We start from the raw sequence: 25,920 nt of genomic DNA on the forward strand, positions 1-25,920 counted from the left end.
AACGAAGCATGGTTTCCCTCAGGGCCCCGCTTTCTCCCATATTGCTTAATATCAATGTTAAAAGATTTCACAATTTGCTTGACGACCTTCAGATTGGGTATCATTGCAATTCTGATGACCCACAATGACTTTTTAAACTTACGGGCACTGTTTCCCATGACAATAATATATTGGGAAATGATTTTGACCAAATCAAAGACTGGATGTAAAATAATTGGCTTTGCTGAACACCTCAAACTGTATTATGATGGTCCATCCTTATAAAGCTACACCCACTTTTTGGCCATCAGGCTTCCTGTTGGAACCTCATTCTCTAGCAATGTTAAATAGAGTCAAAATGTTGGGGGTGTATTTTGCCCCTCTACATGATTTTGCAAACCAAATGGGATTGTTAGTAGCACTTCCTACTACTGGTACCTATTCAGACAAATGCAGTCCTATATAGATGATGATCACCAAAATATAATTGCTAGAGGTCTACCGAAATGTCTGTCAAAAATCCTGACCTTTGCAAAATAACAACACACCCGTGGATTTTTAAGACTGTTCCTATTATATTCCACATACCCCCAATTCTCTGCCAACTCATTGGCTCCCTGCCATGGCCAGAATTGGGATCAAACTGACCACTCTGACTCATAAATGTATCTATCGAAAGGCCTCTCAATATTGAAAAAACCGAATTAAACTCTGACCTGGGCTCTCCACTCTGCCAATAGACTGTGTCTTGTTGTACCTGCGTTTAACTTGGCTTCTGTTGGCGGACAGTTTTTCTATGCAATCGGATGTGGAATGATTTACCTGACTACCTATGATTTCAATATAATAAGGCCCTATTCATGAAAGGACTAAACATTTACTTCAATCTTTAATACTGGTAACTGAATACTATTTTGATGTACAAGAGTGATCTGATACTTTTGGGTTTCAGCGCTATACAAAAACAAGATGAGATAAGATAGCCTAACAAATGTGTTCACCCCACAATTCCTTTGAGACCCATATTGTGTACCCTGACTTGTAATTAGGAAGTGCTCCACACATTGTGATTGACTTGGGTATAGATCTGCTCCTGATGCTCGGAGCATCATGTGTGCTGGTATTTAGTCTATCTTCTCTTTCTTCTTTGCAGCGGAAAAAGTGACATCACTGGGGAAGGATTGGCATAAGTTCTGCCTGAAGTGTGAACGTTGTAACAAGACTTTAACTTCTGGGGGACATGCAGAGGTAAGACTGAAATAATGCCTGGCCTCTTCTATTGTCCCGCTTTCGGGCCGAGAGTGAATCCTTACCGTGGTCTCGTATCACGTGAATGTGGCTTTCATTGAACTAGATGCCTGAAACTCTTGGGCCACGATTAGCAAACTAGAGCTTCAGGTAACACTTTGGAAAGCAGTCATACATTCCTTTGGCTAAAAATAAGAAAGGTATTCCATTTTCACTTTTTAGTACTAAATTACTTCCATGACAGAGGAGCATTGGCAAACCCATCGGTTTTGGCTTTTACACTGGATTGTCATTTTCCAGGCGCTGCCAGTATGGTCTATCTGGCCGTAAAATGGTAACAGCTGGCAAGTAGTACCTGGCCATATTTTGGCAGTGACCGGCAAATGCATAGATAATGCTTATACCAGAGCTAAATGTATCTGCCTTGCTGTGCTTGTTTTTAACAATAATTAATTGCAAGTGACAGATGTGATGACACACATTCTTATAAATAGAGACACTGAAGTCCCACTTAGTTATGACATCTTCATTACACCTGTAGCCGATACAGAGCTGCAGTTAACTAATTATCTTCAGAAGACTATTTAGGAATAACAATGCAAAATGGTAGTCCTGTAACCTCAAGCTTAACCTTGCAAGCCTAGGTGTTGCCTTGCACATTCCTCACACCGAGAGCTCTACCAGAAATGGGTAATCGGTTCATATGGTTAATGTATTGCCCCACAAATTCTTCCTGAAGTAGTTTACCGCCCGGCCACAAGCGAACAACTGCCTTTCGATTAACAAATACCTACTCTCCACCTCTGTTTCAGCCTTGGATGAATGGCAGAAGATCCTCTCATGTCCGTCTTCCATCACTTGCAACGACACTGTCCCCAACCCGATACAACTTGCATCTACAGTGAGCTTGGTTTTCCTACCACTCACAAATCTTTCAAGGTTTGAAGATTTAAAAAAAAACGGTTCTTTATGCACTCAGCAGATTTCTCACATTCGGCATTCCTATCAAATTTTACCTCCTTGAGTAATCTTCTCTAGGGCTTTGTCAAGCTAGCTACATTTCGTACATACTAGTCATAATATTCGCATAGCCCTAAGAATGACCTGAGCGCTTCCTTGTTCTCATGTTGTGGTACACTCTTGATGGCCTTCATGGCGTCAATCTTGGGTTTATAACCGTCTCCACTCACTCACTACATGTCCTAAATAGTCCACCTCAGGTTCCTTAAACCTGCATTTAATCTATTCAACTTTAAAGTTCTCACTCAACCCACACAACACATCATGCAGCCTTCCATCATGCTCACATTCCCCTTTTCCAAATACGGTGATGTGGTCCTGGTAAACCAAGGTCCCCTTTCGACCCTTCAGTACTTGGGCCATTGCTCTCTGAAACACTGCAGCTGGTAGTCCAAATGGCATCCTTCTATAGCGGTACATGCCGAAAGGCATGATAAAGGCTGTTACATTTTTTGCACTCCTCCGTGAGGTTGATTTGATGTTATGCGTTGGAAAAGTCTAACGTAGTGAAGAGATCTGCCCCCTCAATGTAGTTCAACATTGCCGATATTATGAGCATTGGAGATTTGTCTAATAAATTATTCTTGTTTCAGTCTCTGAGATCCATGCAGATCCTTAACTTTCCATTCTTTTTGACTGCGACAACAATACGGCTAACCCATTGGAACGACTCAGTTGTTTAAAGGATCCCTTTGTTCTCCAATGTATTCAGCTCTTGCTCCACGCATCCCACTAATGCATAAGGAATCGGCCTTGCCTTGGCATGCACAATTTGAACTGCTCCAGATTTTAATGATTCTATGAGCATAATTCTTTAGTAGTCCTCACTCTTGATGAAATTCATCACCAGCATGCTTCTCCACACTTGGTTTGCTGCTCCTCACCCCTAACACTAGCTCATCCGCACAAAGATCTCATCTAATCTTTAACGTCGCCTGATCTTTCCAGCCCAGGACATTCACACCTTTCTTTGCTATGTAAACTTTTATTTCTGCTTGACGGTCTTTAAATTGCACTATGCTCTTGATCCAACCTGTGATGTGAATCTTTGAACCTTTGAACCCTCCTGCATTATGTCGGGTCGATTAACTTTGGCTCTCAATCCTTGGTATTTATGTTTTTTCCAATGTCCCAGCTGTTATAATAGTGTATGGAGAGCAGCTATACACCATCGCTGACAACTTCCAATTCTCGATCATTATGTCACATCTGGGGCCTTTTAATTCTCCATTGGCTAGTTCACGCACCACCACCACCACGTAGTCCTCTTCTGAGTCTTTGTCATCTTGTACCAAGGCAACTACCATGGAAAAATGTCCCTTCATTCTGCATATTGCCTATGTCTGGTTAATGGCAGGACAGTTTTTCCAATTGGCATCTATCTTTATCCTTGCCTTCATTCTTGAACATAGCTTTCTTCATCCCTTTCTTTATCCCTCTCTGGAATTCCTTGTGATCTTGATCTTTTGATTTTGTGTGTTTATCATTTGACACAGCTTCATCATGTTGCACGTTATTTCTCTTGCTCCTGACCACACTTACAAGAGGTTACTCTCCAGACTTTCTCCATTTGACTTCCTGTTTGTGCTTGAAGAACCTCCATTTTCTTGTTCTTGATCTTGTTCGAACAAAGATGGGCATGTTCGACTCTTTTAGCTATGACCATAGCTTCAGATAGTGCCTACCATCCACAACCGATCCTGAACCATAGGGCCATTGGGGTGGATGATAATTTGATCCCTGGTCAGCTCTTCCAATATGCTACCTGCACCAAATCGACACATGTAAGCCAGCTTCTTGCTAGCCGAAACATACTCCTCCACAGTTTCATCCTCTCTCTGAGACCTAGTATAGAAATTATATTTGTTGATGCTGACATTAATTTCTGGGGCTTAATACTTATTTAACTGTCTCAAAGCCTGTTCATGTTCATCAAGATGACCAGACAATTCTGGTAATTCTCTTTATTTGCGTTGGGCCAATTTCCTTTTCTGTGGAGTTAATGTCATTTTTCCAATATTCCTTCCATTCTGGCCACAATAATTATAATTGCTTTTTAATTATAGTTGGTTTTAATATAGTCAGGCGGCCAGCATTTGGCAGAAAACTCTCTGGTGGATGTACCGTGATACCTTGCATGTTCATGTCAATTTTTGTTGTCTCTCAATTCACTTGGTGCACATGAAAAGGAGAAAACAAATGAGCATTAAAACACAAAAATTGTACTCGGTACTGATCTTGGATAGTGAATATACAAAGTACCACAAGCAAAGCAGGAATCGATGCGGGATAGTTTTTTATTTTTTTTGTTGTGTTTTTTTGCAATGCGACTAAGAGCGCCGCGAGTAGTGCAGATTACCGCCTTGGCCTGCCCGTCCAAAATGGTGGCACCTTGTGTGACATTCTAGGGTGCTTTACTCTAGCCCCATTGTCATTGCTACTGCCGTTGGTGCTTGCGAGTGCACTTCAAAAAATTTCCTTTTGTAAAACGCGGAGACCGAGTTTACTTTTGCAAACTTTCACTGCGCCTTGCCCACCTGCAAGAGGAAATCTGATGCATGCCAATAAAATGGGGATCACCTAGGAGGGAGCTGCTGCCGGATGCCATTTCCCAGCCTACACACTGCGTGGGTCTTTTGTTGGTAAGCTCCTCGCCAAGTGTTGTAACTGTAAATATTGACTCCGGACCCACTGAACGGGTAAGTTAAGTTCATTTATTAAAGAGACCAAACAACCTTGTGCTCCCTCCAACATCCACTCCAACTGCCTTTCTTGCAGCGCACCAACATTCACACCCACCATACATTTCACCCCTCACACACTCAACATTCCACTTGAGACCCACGCGGGAGTACAGGAGACAAAGACACTACATGATCAAATGGATCATTACTTTTTGGGAAAACCTTCCGAAAGATCAGAACATGTGTATGCTCCATATCTGGAATATGCATGCCTCATTCAGTCTTTTTCTGTGGGACATACGTGTTTATTCTGAATAGACTCCTGCTATGGGTTGTCTTTCCATGTAACATCCCTAGATCCTTCCCTTAGTTGGAGCGCTTGGCTTTATGGCTGTGGAAGACTCTACATCTTCCAACCATTGAGCTCTGACCCATGGGTTAACATGGAAACCCTGACGGAGTCCTTGCCAGCAGACGTTCGATCTCTGGGTAACGTATGAAAACCTTTTCTGAATAACATCTTCATCAATAACATCCACTTCAAAAAGTTCGACCTAATAATAACATATCGAAGAAAGGGGAACGCTTAAAAGGTTCAAGGAAATGGTTGGGTGTTGGGGTGGACCACAGGGGAGGTGTAGGGCAAATGCACAGTACAGAACAAAGGGGAAACTAGAACAACATGAACATAGTAGAAACTTGCTGTGAGGGTTTTATTGGAAACGTTTTGAAATGGAACTGGTCTTTCATAAATCTATTTCAGAAACCAACCCGCTGAAGGCTGCACTAAGAAAAGACTGCTTTTTATTATTTGCCATTTTGGTGGGTCCTTCAACAGGTCAAAATCGGGGGGGGGGGGGAGGGTTCATCCTTCAAACCCTCAACTACTGTAAAGTGCTATCCATGTCCTCCGCCCCGATGTCGGCGGCATACAAACAAATCCCGTCTATCCACCCCCGCCCCCCCAGCCCCTGTGATGGCCTGGCCCTGACCCCTGCTCATCCTCCCACAAACTCTTCTGCCCTTCTGCCCCCTCCTCTTGCCCCCTAACACCTATCGCCACCAAGCCTGATCCTCACTGTGGCCACTCCCTGGTTCTGCCCGACTCTCTCTCACATTGCAGGGGATAGGCAATGGAAGCAGTCTATATAATTCAGTCTTTTTGGCATGCATGCAAAGGTGCACATTCGGTCAATAGCCCTTCTGCCTCTTTTATATAGACCTCATCTATGCCCTGCTCAATCCTTGGTAGTAAGACACACTCTAATCCTCTCTCTCTTCCTCTCTGCCAGGGAAATACCAATGATCTCTTTGCATCTGGTATCCAATACAAGTGGGACAATCCCATTTTCAGGGCCTCACACAGTAGTGTTCTTTTGAGCTGTTATTGTCTGACTGTTGTTGTCCTTGGCAATATCTTTAACTGCAGTGTTCATAAAAGGTGTGTTTGTGTGACTGCAGCCTTTACTGAAGGTGTCTTTATCTGGCTACAGCATTTGTGGAAGGTGGCGTTGGTAGGTAGGTAGGTGTGTGTGTGTGTGAGACTATCCTTGTGGGGACTTGGGTGTGTAAACATGCACACGCTGTGGGGACCTAAACCCAAGTCCCCACATGGTAATGCCTTCCAAATGAATTAAAACAACTTAAAAGACATCTGTGTCAATTTTTAGAACTTTTAAAAAATGGCTTTGTGGGGACCTGTGTTTATTTTGGTGTGTTGATTTTTTACTCAGCTCTGCCCCCGCAGGCTGGGTGTGGTATTGCAGTCATCAACACACGGACAGGAATTTAAACACACTTGATAAATCAGATGCCCTACATGCTTAGGCAACAGACAGCAGATTCATGGGAACCATTTATACACAAATTCAATTGTATTTTAAATGGCCTGAACTCTGCGTTTAAATGTAAAAGAATGAAATTAAGCTGTTTTTTGTGTATTTTGTATGTTTACACAATTGAATATAATTGATACGCAACATAAGTCTTCCCTCATTGCACAACACACTTCCAGATTCATTTTAAGCATTGGCTACTTTGTAACAAACCAATCACAATGTGACTTACTTTACTTCCTTATTTTTCTGTGATTTTGTTGAAGTCCCCATATGGGTGGCGTGTGATGATATTGAATTCCACACTGTGAAGACAACACATTATGTGCACTGATGTCATCTTGTCCACACTGTGAAGACAACACATTATGTGCACTGATGTCATCTTGTCTATAGTCTGATATGTGAATTAATTGAATGTTGGCATCACATTTTGTCTGATTACACAAACATATTCACAGGGTTAATGTTTAATTGATACTAATTTTGTTTCATTACAAGTTCATCTCTAAGGGTCAAAGTGGCAGTACTGGAATTGCCGCCACTTTATTCAGTCTGCTGATATACAGGTTATTGAAAATGGACACTAATTCCTCTGGTGAAATTAACCCTGAAGAAATTAGCACTGGAGGAATAAGCAATGAAAACCAGTGATAATTCCCCCCGGGATACATCCTCCAGTGGAATTAGAGCTGGAAATAAAAATGCTTATTCCATCCTACCTTCAGGTTAAAATACTGAACGAAACACAGCCAAAAATAGTGGCCGATTTTAACCAAAAATACCCAAAAGGCGAAGGAAAATGCATTCAGGTGATGCAAATGAAGCCACAGATGCACCCAATTGGCCATACAAGGGTATGTGAATACAAATAGTATGTAATGATGCTGAAGTCCCAATAGAGCTGATATGATGGTACTGAGTCCACCAAAAGGATGGTGTGTGGTCATGTTCAGATCCCCACTGGGATGTTGTTTGATGACAAAGAGGTCCTCACAGGGATGGTGTGTCATGGCATATTAGGCCCCATAAGAATAGTTTGTAATTATGCTCAATGTCGCAGTAGAGATGGAATGCAATGATATTGAATCCTCCAACTGGATGGTGTGTGCTGATGTTGAGGTCCCCACAGGGTTGATATGTGATGATATTTAAGTCCTCACATGGATGGTGTGTCCTGATGGTGAGGTCCCCCCCCCCCACAGGGTTGATATGTGAGGATATTTAAGTCCCCACATGGATGGTGTGTGCTGATGGTGAGGTCCCCACAGGGTTGATATGTGATGATATTTAAGTCCTCACATGGATGGTGTGTCCTGATGGTGAGGTCCCCCCCCCACAGGGTTGATATGTGAGGATATTTAAGTCCTCACATGGATGGTGTGTGCTGATGGTGAGGTCCCCACAGGGTTGATGTGTGATGATATTTAAGTCCTCACATGGATGGTGTGTGCTGATGGTGAGGTCCCCACAGGGATGATGTGTGATGATATTGAAGTCCTCACATGGATGGTGTGTGCTGATGTTGAGGTCCCCACATGGATGATATGTGATGATATTGAAGTCCTTACATGGATGCTAGGGAGAATTCTCTGTAGAGGCTAATTTCCCGAACCTAGTGAGTCCCCCAGCAGCTTTGCTGGATTTTTGGGGTTTATTTTTTTCTCCTACCAAGAGTGAGACTCTTTTCCTCACACTCTTGGACATGATTTGAGGTGTTCCTTTGACTATCTATGTGTTTGATGGGCTATGGGGGTCTTTCACCCCATAGGGTTTCATGTTTTTTTTTCTATGTGTGTTACAAAGCACCCTCCGTGCAGTAACACAGGGATGTCATGGTGGCTCCCAAACATAGACTCCATACCCTGGGACTGACTACTGTCTCCCAGGGCATGTAAAGTCACCATTGGCTTTACTAGTCCCAAATTATTAACAGAACCAGTACAAACCATCCTATTGTGGACGTACTGGTAGGGGCAATTCGATTGCCCCTGTGTCTGTTGTTCGAGGGGGCACTGTCCCGTCCCCCCTGAGCGAGTTTTGGCTGGTGGCAGTGGATACTACTTTTTATATTCGACCGCAAATATATTCCTATGGGATTTTCCCATTGTTCGAGGCTAATACTTTTTCAACATAGCCTCAGACATACCGCCGGTTTATTAAATTAATATTAATTCACTGGTTGGTATTTTCTGCCAGAACTCGGTTCTAGAATGGCGATGGTGTTCGCCTCTGTAATTCTAACCCAAGGTTGAGCCCTTTGTTTCACTTTTGGCGGGCTTCTGCACAGAAGCCCTCCAAAGTGGTGCCACTCTGTCTGGGGGTGTGGGAGGGGGTTTAGGCACCCTGGACTGAGTTGCCTCGACAACTCAAGTCGCACTCTTGTGTGCTCACCACTTAGCATGTTTGATTGACAGCTAGGCTGTGTGAATGGGGGTTTTGGTGCATAAAAGCAGGGCCTTTGGGGACTGGAACTTCAGAAGTCGCCACAGGACCTAAGAATCCGAAGAGGGAGAAGCTGAGCCGACCTGCAACGACACCACCACCGGTGGAGCCCTGATGAACCGACTCACCACTTCCCAACGACAGAGGAGATCTCCCTGCTGGAGAGTCTTCTTCCCTTGACTGGTGGGAACAACCAGTTTTGCCTTTCTTTTCGTCACCCCCAACGTCGTGTGGTCGAATTGCCCGTGCCAAGCACCCCGGCAACCGAATAGCCACACTTACCACGGGACCGCGAACAAAAGGTGGTGCCTTGTGACCGAGAACTCCGCGGCTGGTTTCTTCCCTGGCAGTGCAACGATCTTCAGCTTTCCTCCACGTCGAGATCTTTTCTTCCTCCAGGCAAAGCCCTGACTTGCATCCGCTGCCAGGAACAACTGCCCCCGCTGGAGCTGTCTCCCCACTTTAAAGGTACTGTGTCCGCCTGACTTTCCTTGTAACGGTTAGAGTGGGGTGTCCCGTAAATCCTCACCTTTCCACTGGGTCGTCCTCCAGACCTTCTTAAACTTTCTTTTCGAAACTGGTCCAACCGTTCTGTGACATTTTTCTACAAAGACTGGAAGTGCTTTTCCACTGTGCTGTTTGAGACATTCAGCCTTGCTCTCTCCAAGAGTGGGCCTGGCCCTTGACTTTGTGTGCTATACAGTAGATTTTGCCTGCCTGACTTGCATTTGTCTCTTAAAAGTGTTGGTACTGAGTTGGTTTCATACCCTGCCTTTTTCCCTCCCTTTTTAACAAATATTAGAGTGCCATCTAGGTTATGCGCTCACCTCTGTCTGAAAATAAGTGGTGTCTTGAACCTAGACTTGTCGAATATTTATAAGGGGGTTATATATACTTACAGTGACTGTGTTTGAAATTGCTTGCCTCATTAGTGTTAGTGTATTTTTACAAAGTGTGTTTTAAATAAATAAATCTATACTTTTTAATACCAAAGCTCTGGTCAGTGTTTGCTTATTCTACTGTGTTATCCGCCCTACTGTGTATGCTCTATATACTGCCTAACTCTTCTTGAGAGAAGTCTGACTGCTCAGCCACAGCTACCAGGTAACTCTGGGTGGTACAGACTGCTACCAATTGGGTTTACTGCCAACACCTGTAGTCTTAAACTTTTTGCAGTGGTCCCAGAGGGAACTGCACAGGTTTCTGCCTAACAATGGATAGTATGTGATGATGTTGAAGTCTCCTTAATGAAGATGTATTATGATATTAAACTTTTTGTATGTGGGCTCTTTGATATTAAATGCCTTACAGATATATACTGCTTCAAGGAAGTAGAAGAGAGGGTTGGTGAAGATGTTGAAATAATTTAAGAAAGTATGTATAGGCCTGAGTGTGTTTTATGTTAACTTGAACTCATGTAATGGCAATGTTACATCAACCCCTGCTTAGTACATGGCCAAATCAGAAATTGAATGAAATCTCACCTGACAATGGAGGTCATTACGAGTTGGGCGGTATTCTGTCTGTAAATCCACTGGTCTTACCGTTATAAACACTTGGTCTGGCAGATTTACCGCTGGATCACATGTGGTGGCGGCGGAGTATGTTCCCATTTTTTCAGACTCCATTGGACTCTATGGGGCATTTTGGCAGAATTACTGCAGCAGTAATTCCACCCCAGTAATTTCGCTGAAAATGGGTAGAAAGTCAGCAGATTTACCTCCAGCTCATTGCTGGAGGTGAATCTTTTACATTTCTGCCAAACTCATAGTTGGGTGGTGTGGTAATGTGGCGTGAATGCTATTACTGCTGCATTTTTACTGCACTGCCCAACTCGTAATGAGTCCAAATATCTTTAGTTTCTCTTCTGTGCAACTGTGAGGTCTTCTGCCACATTTCACCTACTTCTTGTGCCCATTTATTTAGCATGAAATTCATGACTGTCCTTCTTTACAGGCATGTTGAAGCTGTCCCTCAACTCTCCATTTAGGAGATTTGTTGTTGCTTCAGGGACCACAGCCAAAAATTCAAAAGATAACTTGGCCAAGCTACAGGATGCATTTCGTGCTTTCAGGGCAAGGATGCCCGTAGTTGATATATTGTGCATCCAGCCCCTTGCTCCCCTGTCAGGAGACAAAAGGGGGAAAATGTGGTTTGGAAGCTAGCCATCATGACCTTCACCACCAAACCTTATTGGGATACATGGTTGGAGAGTGGCAAGACCACCCCCTTACATTTCTTGGAGGCACTGCTGAGCTCACCTCTGGAGTGCTATACCTATCCCATCCCATCCTACCCTACCTTGACCTAGGCATACCTACCCTTTCTCATCTCAGGGTTAGTGTACATATTTCTAGTGTAAGTTTCCATTTTTCTATCGTGTAAATAGTTTTTTTTGTGCACATTTGTGGATAGGGATTTGTTTATATTCTTGAATTAATTGTGATTTGCCACCACAGCAAATAGGCAGGCACCAGCTTCATGAATTGGGTTCTGGTAGCCAGCTGGACTGAGCGTGAGGGGATTAAGACTGACCATTAATTCATTATAGGCAATGTCCCATGGAGCACACCCCTACAACACGTGCTCAAAATGACCATGTCCGTCGAGTCCCTCACAGGCTAGGTCAAGTGCTTGGGTAAAGACCTTGGCCTAGCAGAGACCAGCATCCTGGTCTGCCATGGCCCTAAGAAAGTCGACCCTGAGACATTGCCCCTTACCATCCACATGTGTGACTCAATAGTGTCCTATCCTCTTTGGGCATTCAACATCTGGCCAGTGTTATAGGCTAGCCTACCATCCACACCACCTATGCCTAGCTCAAGCCCTGCCCTGCCTTGACCAACACTGCACACATTCACCCTGCAGTGACCACTGTAGGTGCCATCATAGCTGCACCCACAAGCAACCCTAGTTCACCTGGGTGTAGCACGCACCAGTTCTACACCAGAGGATAGAGGCACCATACTGAACGCTTCCTCATGGCGAATGGTGTCAAGCATATGTTGAATGCAGGGTATCATGACACTAGCAGAACATGGACCTTATATCTGCCTGAGACCCTTCTCAGTTGAGAAACCGACCCCGAGATGTGAAGAGGAATATTGGTTAAGGGTGGACCAGACCAACCAGATAATCCACGACTTGAGAGCTCCTGACAGGGAGACAAGGCGCTGTGCTCTTGAGAGTCTCTGATGTCTTGCCACACACCCAAACCCCACATCAAAGGACATTATTCATGCTGAATGGAGTCTTTGGAGCCACTGAGTCAGATCTAGAGCTGACATTTAAGTATTATGCCAACCACCTCCAACACAGTGAAAGTCTCTCAGAATATATGGCCAGAACTGAACTGATTCTGCAGCTGCCTTACAAGCAGAAGGAGGTTGAGCCAAACAACCTGAAACTGGTCAGGCAGCAACACATAATGTGTGTAGCAAGATCAGTGCTGCTGATGCTTCTGCAGCTACGACTCTGAGAACGGATCCCGAAACCACCTTTCTTTGATGAACTGGCCCGGAAGGAGAGATGAAGGACACAGTGTATAGTCTACCTAGTCAACTGGTGTCTCCTTACACAGCCCCAGGATATGACCGGAGACATCAAGTGGTGAAATTGAATCAGACCAGCTTGGTGATGCAGCTGCAGAGGGCGCCAGCCAGGACACTGCCTTTAGGGTCACCCATGCTACCAGAGCTTGGAAGAGACTCTACACTCTCCGCCCAGGAGAGGAAATGCCAGCTCTTCGAGCTCAAGAACCACGGCTGCCCAAAGTATACCAATGGTGAACAGCACCGCTGCAGTCCGGGCAATTCTGCCAAAGCTGTGGACAGCAGAGCAGCACTTTCTGTATGTGCACAAGCCCACCAGATTACATCCGAGTTGCAGAGAAGTTCCAGGCCTTGAACATTCCAACATGCGCAATGGTGGGAAACGCCAGTGAGGACCAGACGGAGGAGCAACTGAATCCTCACAATTATTATGCACCGACAGTGTAAAGACAGAGAACTGCAAGTCTGTGCCACCAGACAGGTCCAAAGCTGCAGTGGCATCTCTTGTGGGAAAGTCATCTGAGAACCAGCATCCACCCAAACTGGCTAGCCCACCTGTGAGGTAGATCACCTGTAATCTAACTGCCATCAAGAGAAGCACTGGAACACTTTGTACCTAAAGGGCTCCCATGACCACCAGCCACTGTGACAGTTACCATTGATGGATAGCAGGTACAAATGCTACTGCAAAACAGCTCACAGATGAACATTGTGTATGAATGGTTCTATAGAAAACCCTTAACTGATATCCCATTGGATCCCTTGACTGGACTGATCCTCCTCTGCAAGAGAGATCCCCCCTACAAATATCTGGCGTACATCTGATGCAGGCTGCAATTTCCATGCAATATAGCTGGAGCCAGCACCTCCATCGTCTCCATGGCTTTGTTGTGCAGCAACCGGAGTGAGGAACCCACTCACTGGTGGTGATTAGAACCAATTCCTCAATGTTCAATGCATTGGCTGCACTATGTTGGGAGATGGCTGAACCACGATATGTCAGCACAGTATCCATGCACCCTATGTGCCAGTAGGCATGCTTGCAGATAGATATTCGGTCCAGAGATTTACCTGATGGACCCGTTGTAGATGTCCACAACAACTGGTTGGACCAGATCACAGTCCTGGCACATGCCACAGTGAGGGTTCCTGCCAGAGTGTGACTCAGTGGGGAGCAACACCCAAGATGTCTGGTGATGGAGTCATCAGAATTAGGGGAGATCCCAAGGGGTTTATTAGTACAAGAGACCATGGTGACAATGGATAGCATGTGCCTCAAGACCATCAAGGTATTGGTCATTAATGTGGCCAATAGGACCATATGTTTACCATAATGCATCATCATCATCATCCAGTCACACCTGACCCCTCCTGTAGCCCTAGCAGGTGTTGCTACCAGCCAATCAGAGAAGGTACTGTTACGCTCACCTGATCTCCACAGGGGCGTTGCACGAAGCTGAACGGTGAACGTCTGCGCGCGTCTCTTCCTGTCCCACTGCTTCACTCACGCTTGGGCGCTACCCTAAAGTGATGAACGGGGAAGTTAACTTGCTGCTTAGGGTGGGCAAGACTCCCACCTCCCTCAAACCTCCAACTGCTTCCCTCTGTGCTTATGTCTCACCTTAGGTATCTTAACGTTGGGCTCTCCGTCCTGCATCTGAATGCAGGGGCGCTTTAATGTTCTTAGGCACCTTCACTGGATCTAGTTCCTTCCCTGATCCTACGGCCTGTGGTGGAATCCAGACCAGCTGTGACTCCGTAAGTAAGTCTTGGTACCAATTGGTTCTTGGTAACTGTTTTTGCTTAAGTGTTTCTTCTTGTTGCCAATGTTTCACTATTGTCCTTATTATTTTGCAGAAGCTGTCTTGGAGATGCCAGATTAGGCAACGGACTCCTGAATACGGCGTCGAGCAGTATTTATGCAGGTGAGTGCTAGCGCGTGAGCGCGCCTTCGAAATGTACTTTAAAATAATGTACTTTAAAATAAGTATTTTTCTATTGCACGGCTAACCTGGTGTCTCTCTTTCCTTCCTCTGCAGGTGTGGTGATGCTCCAGAGTAGCGACCGCGTGGACTGCTTCGATGGAATCCTGAGATGACTGATGCCTCCGGGTAAGTTTCGTTCTCTCTTCTTGTCTCCTTTCTGCAGGTGCAGTGGTCCTCAGGAGCGGCGGATGGAATTGGAAAGACTGCTTCTCTCAGGTAAGAACTTAACTAATGTTCTTCTTCTTGGTTTTCCCTTGTTCGGCAGGTGCTGATGGTCCGTGGTTCCAGATGAAGTTAACAGGGTGTGGCTGAAGTCCAGGTAAGCAGGAGCAGAGCTGGCACGGTGAGCGTTATGCTGCAGGAGTGCAGAATAACGCGAAGTGTGTTCTGCTCTTTGGGTGTGGTTTATATAGCACAGGTAAAGTAGTCCCAGCTAAAGTAGTTCCAGGACCAGCCACACCCTAGAAACTAGACTGCATAGCTCAGTTCTTCAGGACTGGGCTATGTGTGGCTCCATGTTCACTGGAACCTTATTCCATGTGGTCAAATAGCATGAACCTGGTGCCAAAGGTGCCAGGGTTGGCTCCAGGAGAGCCTCTGATAACAATTTGTGGCCTTTAAAGCCCCATTGGAAGCCTGTAACTTGGAAAGGCTGGCCCTGAAGACTGGGGACATGCATCATGACAGGTACTGGAATTGAAGACCTTGGACTTTAGCTACTGATGTCAGAAAAGGACCCGGACCACCTGAGAGAACAGGTCGCCATGTGCGCCAAGGCTTTTCCCACCAGCCCCTGGGACATCGGCAAGGCCCAAACAGTGCAATACTGGATTTGTGTGAGTGACGAGATGCCCTTCAGGGAGTGATTATGATGCCTAGACCCAGGAGATGTAGAGGATTTACACCACTACCCGGAGGATCTTCTGGAGGCAGGGATCATCCAAGAGTCCAAGAACCCCTACACTTCTACTATCATTGATTACCATCAACTCTGTGGACCATTTATACCATCCACATGAGCCCTTTGATGATAGGTGGACCAACCAATACCAGGAGGCATTCGAGGAGCTCAAGCAGACCCTCACCACTTGAGCTCCTTGAATCCTCCCTCCAGTCCTGGCCTACACGGATCCTCAGTTGCCTTCCATCTTGCACACACATTGATGCAAGTCTGCAGGGATTGGGAGCTGTCCTTTGCCAGGAGAACAATGATGAGAAGAGATTGGTGAGGTCTGCATGCATAGCAGAGGAACTGCCCAGTCAAGTTGGTATTTCTGGTATTGAGGTGGGCTTTCACAGACAAGTTCCAGGATTACCTCTATGGTGCGACTTTCAGAGACCAGAGAGAGAGACAACAACCCCCTGATGTATGTGTTGAAGTCAGTTAAGCTGGATGCTTCCAGACATCGATGGCTATCATGACCCAGAACAGACTGCAATGCTGAAGGAGTGGAAGACACTTGTGCAGATGGGAGGAATCCTAAATAAGGTAAGTAAAGTTGGAATTTGGCTATTGCATTGCCTGGTTTTACCACAGAGGATCTATTGAGCAGTAGTGTATGCATTTCTCGACCAGCATGGACATCTTGGCAGTGACTGATCTTTTGTTTGGTCCACTCGAGGGTTTTCTGGCCTATACTAGCAGCAGATATGCAGTATTATTGTCAGCACAGTTCCAGGTATGTCACCAAGAAGACTGCAACTCATCATGCTGCTTATTTTCATCACCTGCAGGGTTCGCATGGACCTCAACTACATCGACTTTATCATGTTGGAGATGGACAGGCAAGGTGTGCAGAACTTCCTGCTGGTGACAGACCACTTTACTCTGAACACGCAGGTGTTCCTTCCTAATGAGTGTGCCACCACCGTTACCAGGGTGCTGTGGGAGAAATCATTTGTGCACTATGGTTGGACAGTAAGGATTCATTCCAACCAGGGACCGGATTTTGAGTCGACACTTGTAAAGCAGATACTGGAGCTGGTTGCCATCAAGAAGACCAGTATGCCTCCATACCAATCTTAGGGGAATGCCAAAATAGAGAGGTTCAATCAAACCCTCTCGCCGACGCTGGTCACCCTAATGCCAGTTGATAAGAACAGGCGGTGTCAGCATGTGGCTAATTTGACCCATCGTTATAATTGTTCCAAGAATGAAGCCACCAGGTTTACACCATACTACTTGACGTTGGGAAGAGATGCCCAACTGCCTGTAAACTTGTATTTTGCAGTATCCACAGATGGAACATGTGACAAGAACTATGCCAGCTATGTGAAGCAGCTGAAACATCAACTAGAGCAAGGTCATCAGCTTGCCCAAGTTGCTGTGGAGAAGGCAACAGAGGGAAACAAACGCTGCTAAAACACCAAGGTTAAGTTTCACGCTCTTCCACCTGGCGATTGTGTGTTGATCCATAGCCTGGGAAAGAGTGGACAGAACAAGCTGGGAGACAAGTGGGAGGTTCCACCATTCATCATTGAGCAACAATTAGGAGAGTTACCTGTCTACAAGGAGTACAGCCAAGGAACATCAAGACATTACAACGGAACCAACCGCTCCCAGTCCAGGTTGAGTTTGAGCTGACACTAGCAGTGAGAGAAGAGGACATGAACCTAGGAATTATAGGGTACTGTGGCAGGTGGCCTCTAGCTAGACATCATGGCTCAATTATTTTATTATTATTATTATTATTATTATTATTAGTGTATTTGGAAGGGGAAGGCGGGAAAGGGATCTCCAAGCAATCAGGGGAGGGTGGAAACAGTGAGGAGCAGATCACCCAGTCTCAGGTTGGATGCAGAGTGGAAAGTGTGTGGAGCTAGGTGTTAGCTGGATAGATTTATAAATCAGGCCAAGGCTATCCTCAAGGTTTGTGATATTTAAATGGGGGGGGAAGCATGCAACAAGTAGAGTGAAAGGCACCCGTGTATGATGCAGCACAGAGATTCATTAAAAAAAGGAAAACGTTTGTGGCGCGAGCAGAGCTCCTTGGGGACAGTTGGTCTCAACCTTCACTGAGGAGGGTGGAACAGTGCTCCACCCGTACCTTTGCTGGTTCTTTTTCACCTCTGCGGACCCAAGCTGACCCTGACAGGTAGGGGTGTGCTAGAACCCACCACCGCCTCCTGGCAGTCCTGTCACTTCCGTGGCCTGGCTCCACAGTGCTCCGTGAGCGGTAAGCGCCCCCAGTCATTGCCCCCTCTCTCGCTCTGTCAGGCTCAGCGCTCTCTGGTATAGAGAGGGGAGCGCTGTGTAATGATTTAAAGCCTGGCCCCCGCCAAGAAAGGCCTCCGAGATTCCCAGGGCTGCATCTGCCAGGTGCAGCGTGGGTGGAGCATTGGTTTGGACCCTGCTCCCAGGCTGCCATCAATGCTGGACTGCCCCTAGCATAAACTGCCCATCCCCAAAAATATTGGGGACTCACCCCACATGCTGCTGCCATACCTGCCATAGAACCATCACAACACAGACTTTTATATTTTGGAAGAACTGTTTATATTTTAAAATAACCCTTTTCTCAGCTGTTTTTAGTCATTCAGCTGCTTAGGAAGGTTAATAATGTAAATGGTATTGTGTGATTACCCCTTTTCATATAAAAATATAAAAATCTACTGGTGTACTGGGAGAAGGGAAAAATCTTAAGATCAACTAAACAAACCATACACCAGCATTTTGCTGTCTGCCTTTACGTTTTGTGTGCTAAAAGGCATACCCAGTGTAACCTGTGCATTTTGATCCCACGTCCACTTCCCAACGAGGTGCACCAAGGCAGGGTCAGACTGGGGCATGAAATTAGTACAGGCACCAATGAAAAAGTGGCCCACAATCACACATTACTATTGATTACTATGCAGAACAGACTGTTTGAGTACTATCCAAGGCGTAGTAAAATTGGTTAAAACTAGTGTGGAAACAAATGAAACCGGCCTACTCTGTCCAAAAGTGGTCCATGCTGTAAACAAATACCTGGCCCATTATAGAATCATTGGCTGGCGCTTTCGGGCAAAGCCCTATAGGCCAGTCCGAGCCTGCATGCTCTAACGTCTGAGTCACTGGATCTTGCTCCAGAGAGCATATTGTTGTGCATTATGACATGGCAGTCAAAGGTGTAATGGATGAAGATGCACCTGGGAACTAGCAATGCCGGTTGGGATAAACAAAGGTGCTGGTCTGAGCCATTTGAAATGGAAATAAAGATAAAAAACAATATTTGTATAACAGTAAAAAAGCATTACACACAGAAATATTACCTATGTCCACCCAATGCACAGCTGAACCTACCAATTTGACTATTTTCAGGCCAATGAGGGGACTTGAACCTGCAGTTTGTAAACACATGGTCTAACCTCTGAGTCACTGGGGATCCCTTCAGAAACCATAGCTTTCTGCAATATGACATGGCAGTCCAAATTGGAATGGATGAAGTTTCATCTGGGAACTAGCAATGCTGTTTGGGAGAAACAAAGGTGCTATCAGATAGGCAAAGGAGGAGTATTATAGAACATTCAGTAGTGGCAGGGAGAAGTAAAGTTGGGTAGATAGTTGGATGAAGGTGAGGGATAGATATGATGCACAGGAAGTCATGAGTAGGAAAGGGTAGAGGAGCTATGTTTACAATTGTATTGAATACATTGTGGGACTCAACTGTATTCTATCAGGCTCAGCACCAAGAGAAGAGACAGCAGGAGAGCAGGTGTCCAATGCACAAGGTGGTGTATCTCTGGAATGCACTCACTGCATGGGGAGCATGAGCATTATTATGCCATGTCCCTGAAAACACAGATGGCAAATCCCATGTGCTTACTTCCTTAGGTCCCCAACAACATTTGGGAGGGGTTGTATGCTAGAAATTCGAATTTACAAGTAAAACGGAAATGAATTGGCGAATATACTGAAAAAGGTTTTTGCCATAATCAAAACATTACCAGCTGAGAGTAATAAAAGTATCATTTCGAGACAGCCTTCAACACAGTATTTATTTAAAAAGGAAATTGTATATTAGTTACCCCATGACAAAGGAAGGACCCTAGATTGGGTAGCCAACCTTAACTGTGATACTATAATTACATCTATTAGACCCCAATCTTGGACATATCATTATCTATTGTCATTTACTCTCTCAGCTAATACTCTGAAAATTCAGGTCCTCAACAACTCCCCTTGCTTATGGTCTGACCATCACATCATAACTTTGAACACTGAAGCTACCCCGCGGGCTCCGACACAGATAGCCCCAGCACTCCCCACTCGTAGTAAAAAAAACATAACTAAGGAACAACTCCTCCCACTGCTACTTCCTTCCCTCAACGCGGCTACCAACTCATGTTCTGATCCCACCTCCCTAGCAGACACCTATAACCAAACTATGCTTACGGCTATAGACTCTATAGCACCCATCAAACCTAGGAAGGCCAAACCACAAGCACATCTTAACTCATGGTTCACTCCACAGCTAAGAATCCTCTGCAAAGCTAAACGCTGTGCGGAAAATCGCTGGAAAAGCCACCCGTCTGATGAGCATAAAGATGGCTTCCTTCTTGCCTCCCTTACCTACAAAGATGCCATCATCACTGCTAAAAAAGAGTTGCTTAACAATCGTATTTTGCAAGCCGATTCTAACTCCAAGGAACTCTTTAGAATCCTAAAAGAGCTCGAAACCCCAATCTCCCCTCCTGACACATGCACGAAAGATAGTAATTGGTGTGCTAGCATTCAAGCAGCCTTCCTAAATAAAATGTCCATGCTTCAATCCAAAATTAAAGACAAGCAGGACAGCCAAACCGCGCACTCTCCCCAGCTAGGTCCCTCCCGTCAGACAATGCTAACACCATACCTTTCACCTTCTCACCGCTCACTGTTACTGAGGTAGAAAATATCATCCTGAGAATTAAACCATCCAACTGCCAAGGTGACCCTTGCCCAGCTCCCATCATTAAGGACTCTGCCCATGATCTAGCTCCATTCATTACGACCTTCATCAACTCCTCCTTTAAAACAGGTATTGTCCCGGACAACCTTAAGGACGCGTGGGTGATCCTGTTACCCAAAAAACCTTCCCTTGACCCAAGTATACCTACGAACTTCCGACCGATCACTACAGTACCGTTTTTGCTTAAGATACTGGACCGCGCAGCTTACATTCAGATCCAAAACTACTTGGAATCCAACAATCTGCTAGGTCTACGACAATCCGGATTTCGGCCCAGACATGGGACTGAAACTGCTCTAATAGACCTAAAACCCCAGATCGAAGTATTGAAGGACAAAGGCAAATTAGCAATGCTATTACTCCTCGACCTCTCTGCCGCATTTGATTTGGTCAACCACCAGATCCTTTGCAGGCACCTCCACTCTGCTGCCAACTTCTCCTCCTCCACTGCGGCCTGGATCAAATCCTTTCTGAGCAACAGATCCATGAGGGTCTTTGCACCATCCGCAGCCGCGGACCCCTCCCCTATACACTGCGGCGTACCTCAGGGTTCTTGCGTGTCACCTACACTTTACAACATCTTTACGAAACCACTCTTTGATGTGCTTGACTATCTGGGTCCTAGCCTCTAAACTATGGAACACCCTCCCTGCCACTATCAGAGCTGAAGATTCTTTCAACACCTTTAAGACCAAAACCAAATTGTGGCTCTTTGATCAGCAATAAGACATGCTCTGCGTCTGTCTCACATACTCCGGTCTGCTTCCTCTGATACTATTATTGGCCTGCTACCGCTGTACTGTTACTGTACACCCCAGGGTATATCCTCTGTTATTCCTAGTGGCACTGTAATCTTTGTTATATATGTAATTAGAAAGATGGTTAATATGCTGTTACTGTAAATTTTGTAATGTAATTTATTGTCTGTATTTCTTTTTCTGCAACTTTGTACAAATTGCGCCCTGATGCCCCCGGGCCTGCTGGTTTGCGCGTTATAAATAAACAAAATACAAATACAACTAACCTGATAGCGCCTCCATGTCCTACAAGGAACAAACGGAACATTACAACGGATGCTATCCTGCCACAAGTGATCCCTACTCTGAATTCCCTAGAGGGCACCACTGATCCCAACAAGTTAGTAGAGATCTACTGTTCCACTATGACCAAGGCATTGAACATTATCACCCCTCTCAAAATGTGCAAAGGCAAACCAAGAGTTTACCTGAACCCCTGGTTCACTCCGCAGTTAAAATCTTTACGGGCTGAAAAAAGAAAATTGGAAACTCTATGGAAACTCTATGGAAACACCTCCCTTCCGCAGAGAATAAAACCAATCTGATTAATTTATCTGCTAAATACAAGGAAGAGATACTTCATACTAAACGCGAGTCGTACAACAATAGAATTAATCAAACTAGCTCCAGCACTAAAGAGCTCTTTGTTATCCGTAGAGTGATGGAGACACCCATTACCCCTACAGATCCGTGCCTAAAGGACAAACTCTGGTGCACAAACATTCAGAATGCTCTCACCAATAAAATAGGCACACTGCAAAGTAAAATTGCTGACAAATGCCTAAACTTACAAAACTCAGATACTCCACACCACACCCAAAAGCCATCTATTAAACCATCCCAATGCTTTTAATTCTCCCAAGTCTCCGTCCCGGAGGTAAAAACAATTATTGCATCCCTTTTAACCATCAAGGTGCCAAGGAGATAGTTGCCCGGCTCAAATAATGAAAGATGCCACTAGAGACATGGCACCATTCATATCCAAACTAATTAATGATTCATTTACTTCTCGTATTGCACTCATCAACTTAAGAGTCGTGGGTTCTACCCCTCCTTAAAAAACAATCACTGGACCCTACAATTCCGACAAATTGCAGGCCAATCACTATGGTCCAGTCCTTACTGAAGATACTGGATAGGGTAGCATAACTGTAGATCCATGAAGACTTAGAGACTAACCATCTCCTACGGACTTGGCAATCTGGGTTTAGACCTCAATATGGTAATGAAACAGCGTTGATTGATTTAAAAACCCAGATTGCCGAACTCAAAGACAATGGGAAAATCACATTGTTACTTCTGTTGGATTTATTGGCTGTGTTTGATCTGGTCGACCATAGAGTACTATGCAATCACCTCACTTCAGCAGCTCACGTTTCTCAGAACGCTATTACATGGATCCAATCCTTTCTAAATAACAAGACAATGAGAGTCTTTTAATGATCAGCAGCAGCTGGCCCCATTCCCATTACATGTGGAGTCCCCCAAGGCTTCTGCATATCACCGACTATGTACAACATTTTCACGAGGCCCCTATTCGATGACCTGGACCATCTGCGTATCACCTACACTAACTATACAGAGGACACCCAGATCCTCCTCCCATTAACGGGTACTTATGACACTGATGTACACTAGTGAACACAATGTATCTAATCTTTCAGGCATGGATGGCCACCCATGGCCTCTGCATGAATGACAATAAAACCGAGCTTCTGATCATAGGATCCCCAGCTAACCTGAATAAACTCAACACAGATTATGCCTCCTTCAATATCAATGGGAACAATATCCTAGTGGCTAAAGAGCTAAAAACATTAGGTTTTTCTCTAGATTCCACACTCAATTTACAAAAACAAGTTAACGCCACAGCTTCGGCTACTGCCTATACTGGTAAATTGATAAGGGCTTGCAAACCTCTGCTCTCTAAGGAGTGTTACCTTACACTTGCCAGAGCCCTCTTCCTGTCCAAATTGGATTATTGTAAGGGACTCTACTTAGGTGCAAGTAAGTACGTTATCAATAAATTACAAATACTGCAAAATAATGCACTTAGGACTGCTTTGATTATATCAAGGAGAGAACATGTCTCCCAAACAAGAAGACAGCATAAATGGCTGTCGATCAAGGATAAGATCCAACTCAAAACCATGTCTCATGTATAAATCCCTGAACCATGTAGCCCCTCCATTCTTAACTGAAAAATTCAACATCAGATCTTCAGTATGGGTCACCAGGTCATCAAATACCTCCTGTCTGGTAGTCCCAGGTACAAACTAAAAAAGCAGGAGGAAACAGTTTCCCAGTTATGGCAGCCCAGCTATGGAACTCACTCCCACCCTCCCTGAAGATGACCGAGTCTTTCTCTGACTTCAGAAGAAAATCTATCTTATGGCTAACTAAGATGTACCTATGCCAAGAATAGGTTTTCAGCACCGCCAAGGGCACATTCTGTACATTATTTATCTCTGCACTGCTATTGTTCCCATGACTGGACATCACCTGTAACCAACTGTCCTACTCATTGTTTTATTGTATTTTTCTGTATTCTGTGATCATGGCTATCTGTAACACTTGTAACGGTTCCAAAGCGCCCCGATACCTCCAGGTTCAGTGCGCTATAGAAATAAAACAAACAAACAAACAAACTTCTTCAGAGTTCCTGCAAAGCCTAACAATTAAAGCATTCAGGTGAATTCTTCATTTATCAATGATATGTCTGTAGGGTGACCAGTTTTGCCAGGACTGTCCCAAAGTTCAGAAATCTGTCCCCCTGACCTCAGAGTTTTTGATTTAAAAACCCCATCCTGGAAAAAATGAGTTTCAACCTCCTTTTTACAAACAGACCTCTTCATTTATTTGCTATACATTAAATAAACATAATTGGTGATTTAATTGTAATGCCTGAAGCCAACCGCCCTTGTGTGGACTTGAATCACCATCCTATCAGTTAGCACCCCATAGTACTAACCAATTGTACCACAGACACTGCTCGGATAAACTGCTTTCCAGACAGGACTACAATATCAATCTGAGCAAAAGCACCTTTGTATTTAGTGTCCTTAAAGTCACAGGTATATCACAGTATAAGCCCAGAGTAAATGCCTAGAATCACACCACTCCCACCCGACCACTCTGTTTTCCCTACTACTAAAGTGTAATCACAGCTGTCAGTCACTGTCGTGGGTTAGTCCTGCTTTTATATCGTTGGTCTATCCAGTTTCTGCTTAAGAAACACTGTGCTACACGCATACAACTGATCACCACTGCCAAGGCCAATTATGACCAAAAGACCATTGCCAAGGCCAACAAGGATAGCAGAGCCCTCTTCAAAGCTATCAAGAACTCCATCAACATTCTGCCTGACCTACTTGTACAATAATCCATAGAAAAATCCAGTGCAATCAAGTCTTTCTCCTTCATCAAGGTCAGTATGACCTGCCAACACATAGACGCTAACGCCACAACTGACAACACACTACACATCCCATCTCTGAAAAACCAAAACTACCTGGACACCTTTCAAGAAACTCACTATTGAAGATCTCACTGGCACCTTAGCATCCCTCAAGTCAACATTGCACATGGACGTAATCCTCTTTTTCTGTACGCAAGATCCTTCTGGCTGAAGCACTCCCCGAGACCTAACAATCATAAACAGCTCCCTTACCCAAGGCATCCTCCCCTAGTCCCTTGAGACTAGACAAATCCTCCCACTTCTCAAGAAACCAACATTGGATCCTGACGACATCAGAAACTACCGCCCCATCACCCATCTTCCCTTCATAGGTAAGATCCTTGAGAAAGCAGTAGCCACTCAAATCCTCCAACACGTCGAGGTTAACAATCTCCTTCAGTCCTACAAATCTGGCTTCAGAACAAGATGCAGCACAGAAACAGCTAAGCTATCATCAAGGTGATCAATGATTCCTGTAAAACATTTAATGATGGCCATCCTTGCTCTCCTTGATATCTCAGCAGCATTCAAAACAGTAATCAACAAACACTCACCAAAAATCTACATCTCCACATGGGGATATTTGAGTTCATCCTCAGCTGCTTCAAATACTACCTTGCTAAATGCCGCCAGTTCATACAAATGGATTCCTCTAGATCACCAACCCTACCAACCACCTGGGGAGTCCCGCAAGGATTTGTCCTTTCCCCCGTGATCTTCGATCTTTAGATGGAACCACTTGGAACTCTCCTCGCTTAACACAACATCCACACCCACCAATACGCAGATGGCATGCAGATCTTCCTCAAGAGTTCCACCCTCAAAGGAATCCACAGGCTTAAGGCCAGCCTCACATTGATCCTTTCACGGATGTCTAGTGCTGACCAGAAGCTGAACCCCTTCAAGACTGAATTCCTACTGCTGACTAACAACTCTTAACACCCTGACATCCATAACTTGCTCTATGCTATGCTTCTCAAGAATTCAAA

The 25,920-nt window shown here is 44.9% G+C and overlaps 1 protein-coding gene across 1 annotated transcript in view; it reads left to right on the top strand.

Annotated features, from left to right (window-relative positions):
• Positions 1-25,920, top strand: part of CRIP2 (cysteine rich protein 2) — a 384,169-nt gene that overhangs the window by 159,021 nt on the left and 199,228 nt on the right. The window contains exon 2 of the mRNA XM_069638742.1: positions 1,133-1,227. Within this exon, the coding sequence (XP_069494843.1) occupies positions 1,133-1,227 (95 nt within the window). The remainder of the gene's footprint in view (positions 1-1,132; positions 1,228-25,920) is intronic.

This window comes from Ambystoma mexicanum, chromosome 14 (assembly GCF_040938575.1).
Source record: "Ambystoma mexicanum isolate Mex_15411 chromosome 14, UKY_AmexF1_1, whole genome shotgun sequence".
Lineage (NCBI taxonomy): Eukaryota > Metazoa > Chordata > Amphibia > Caudata > Ambystomatidae > Ambystoma > Ambystoma mexicanum.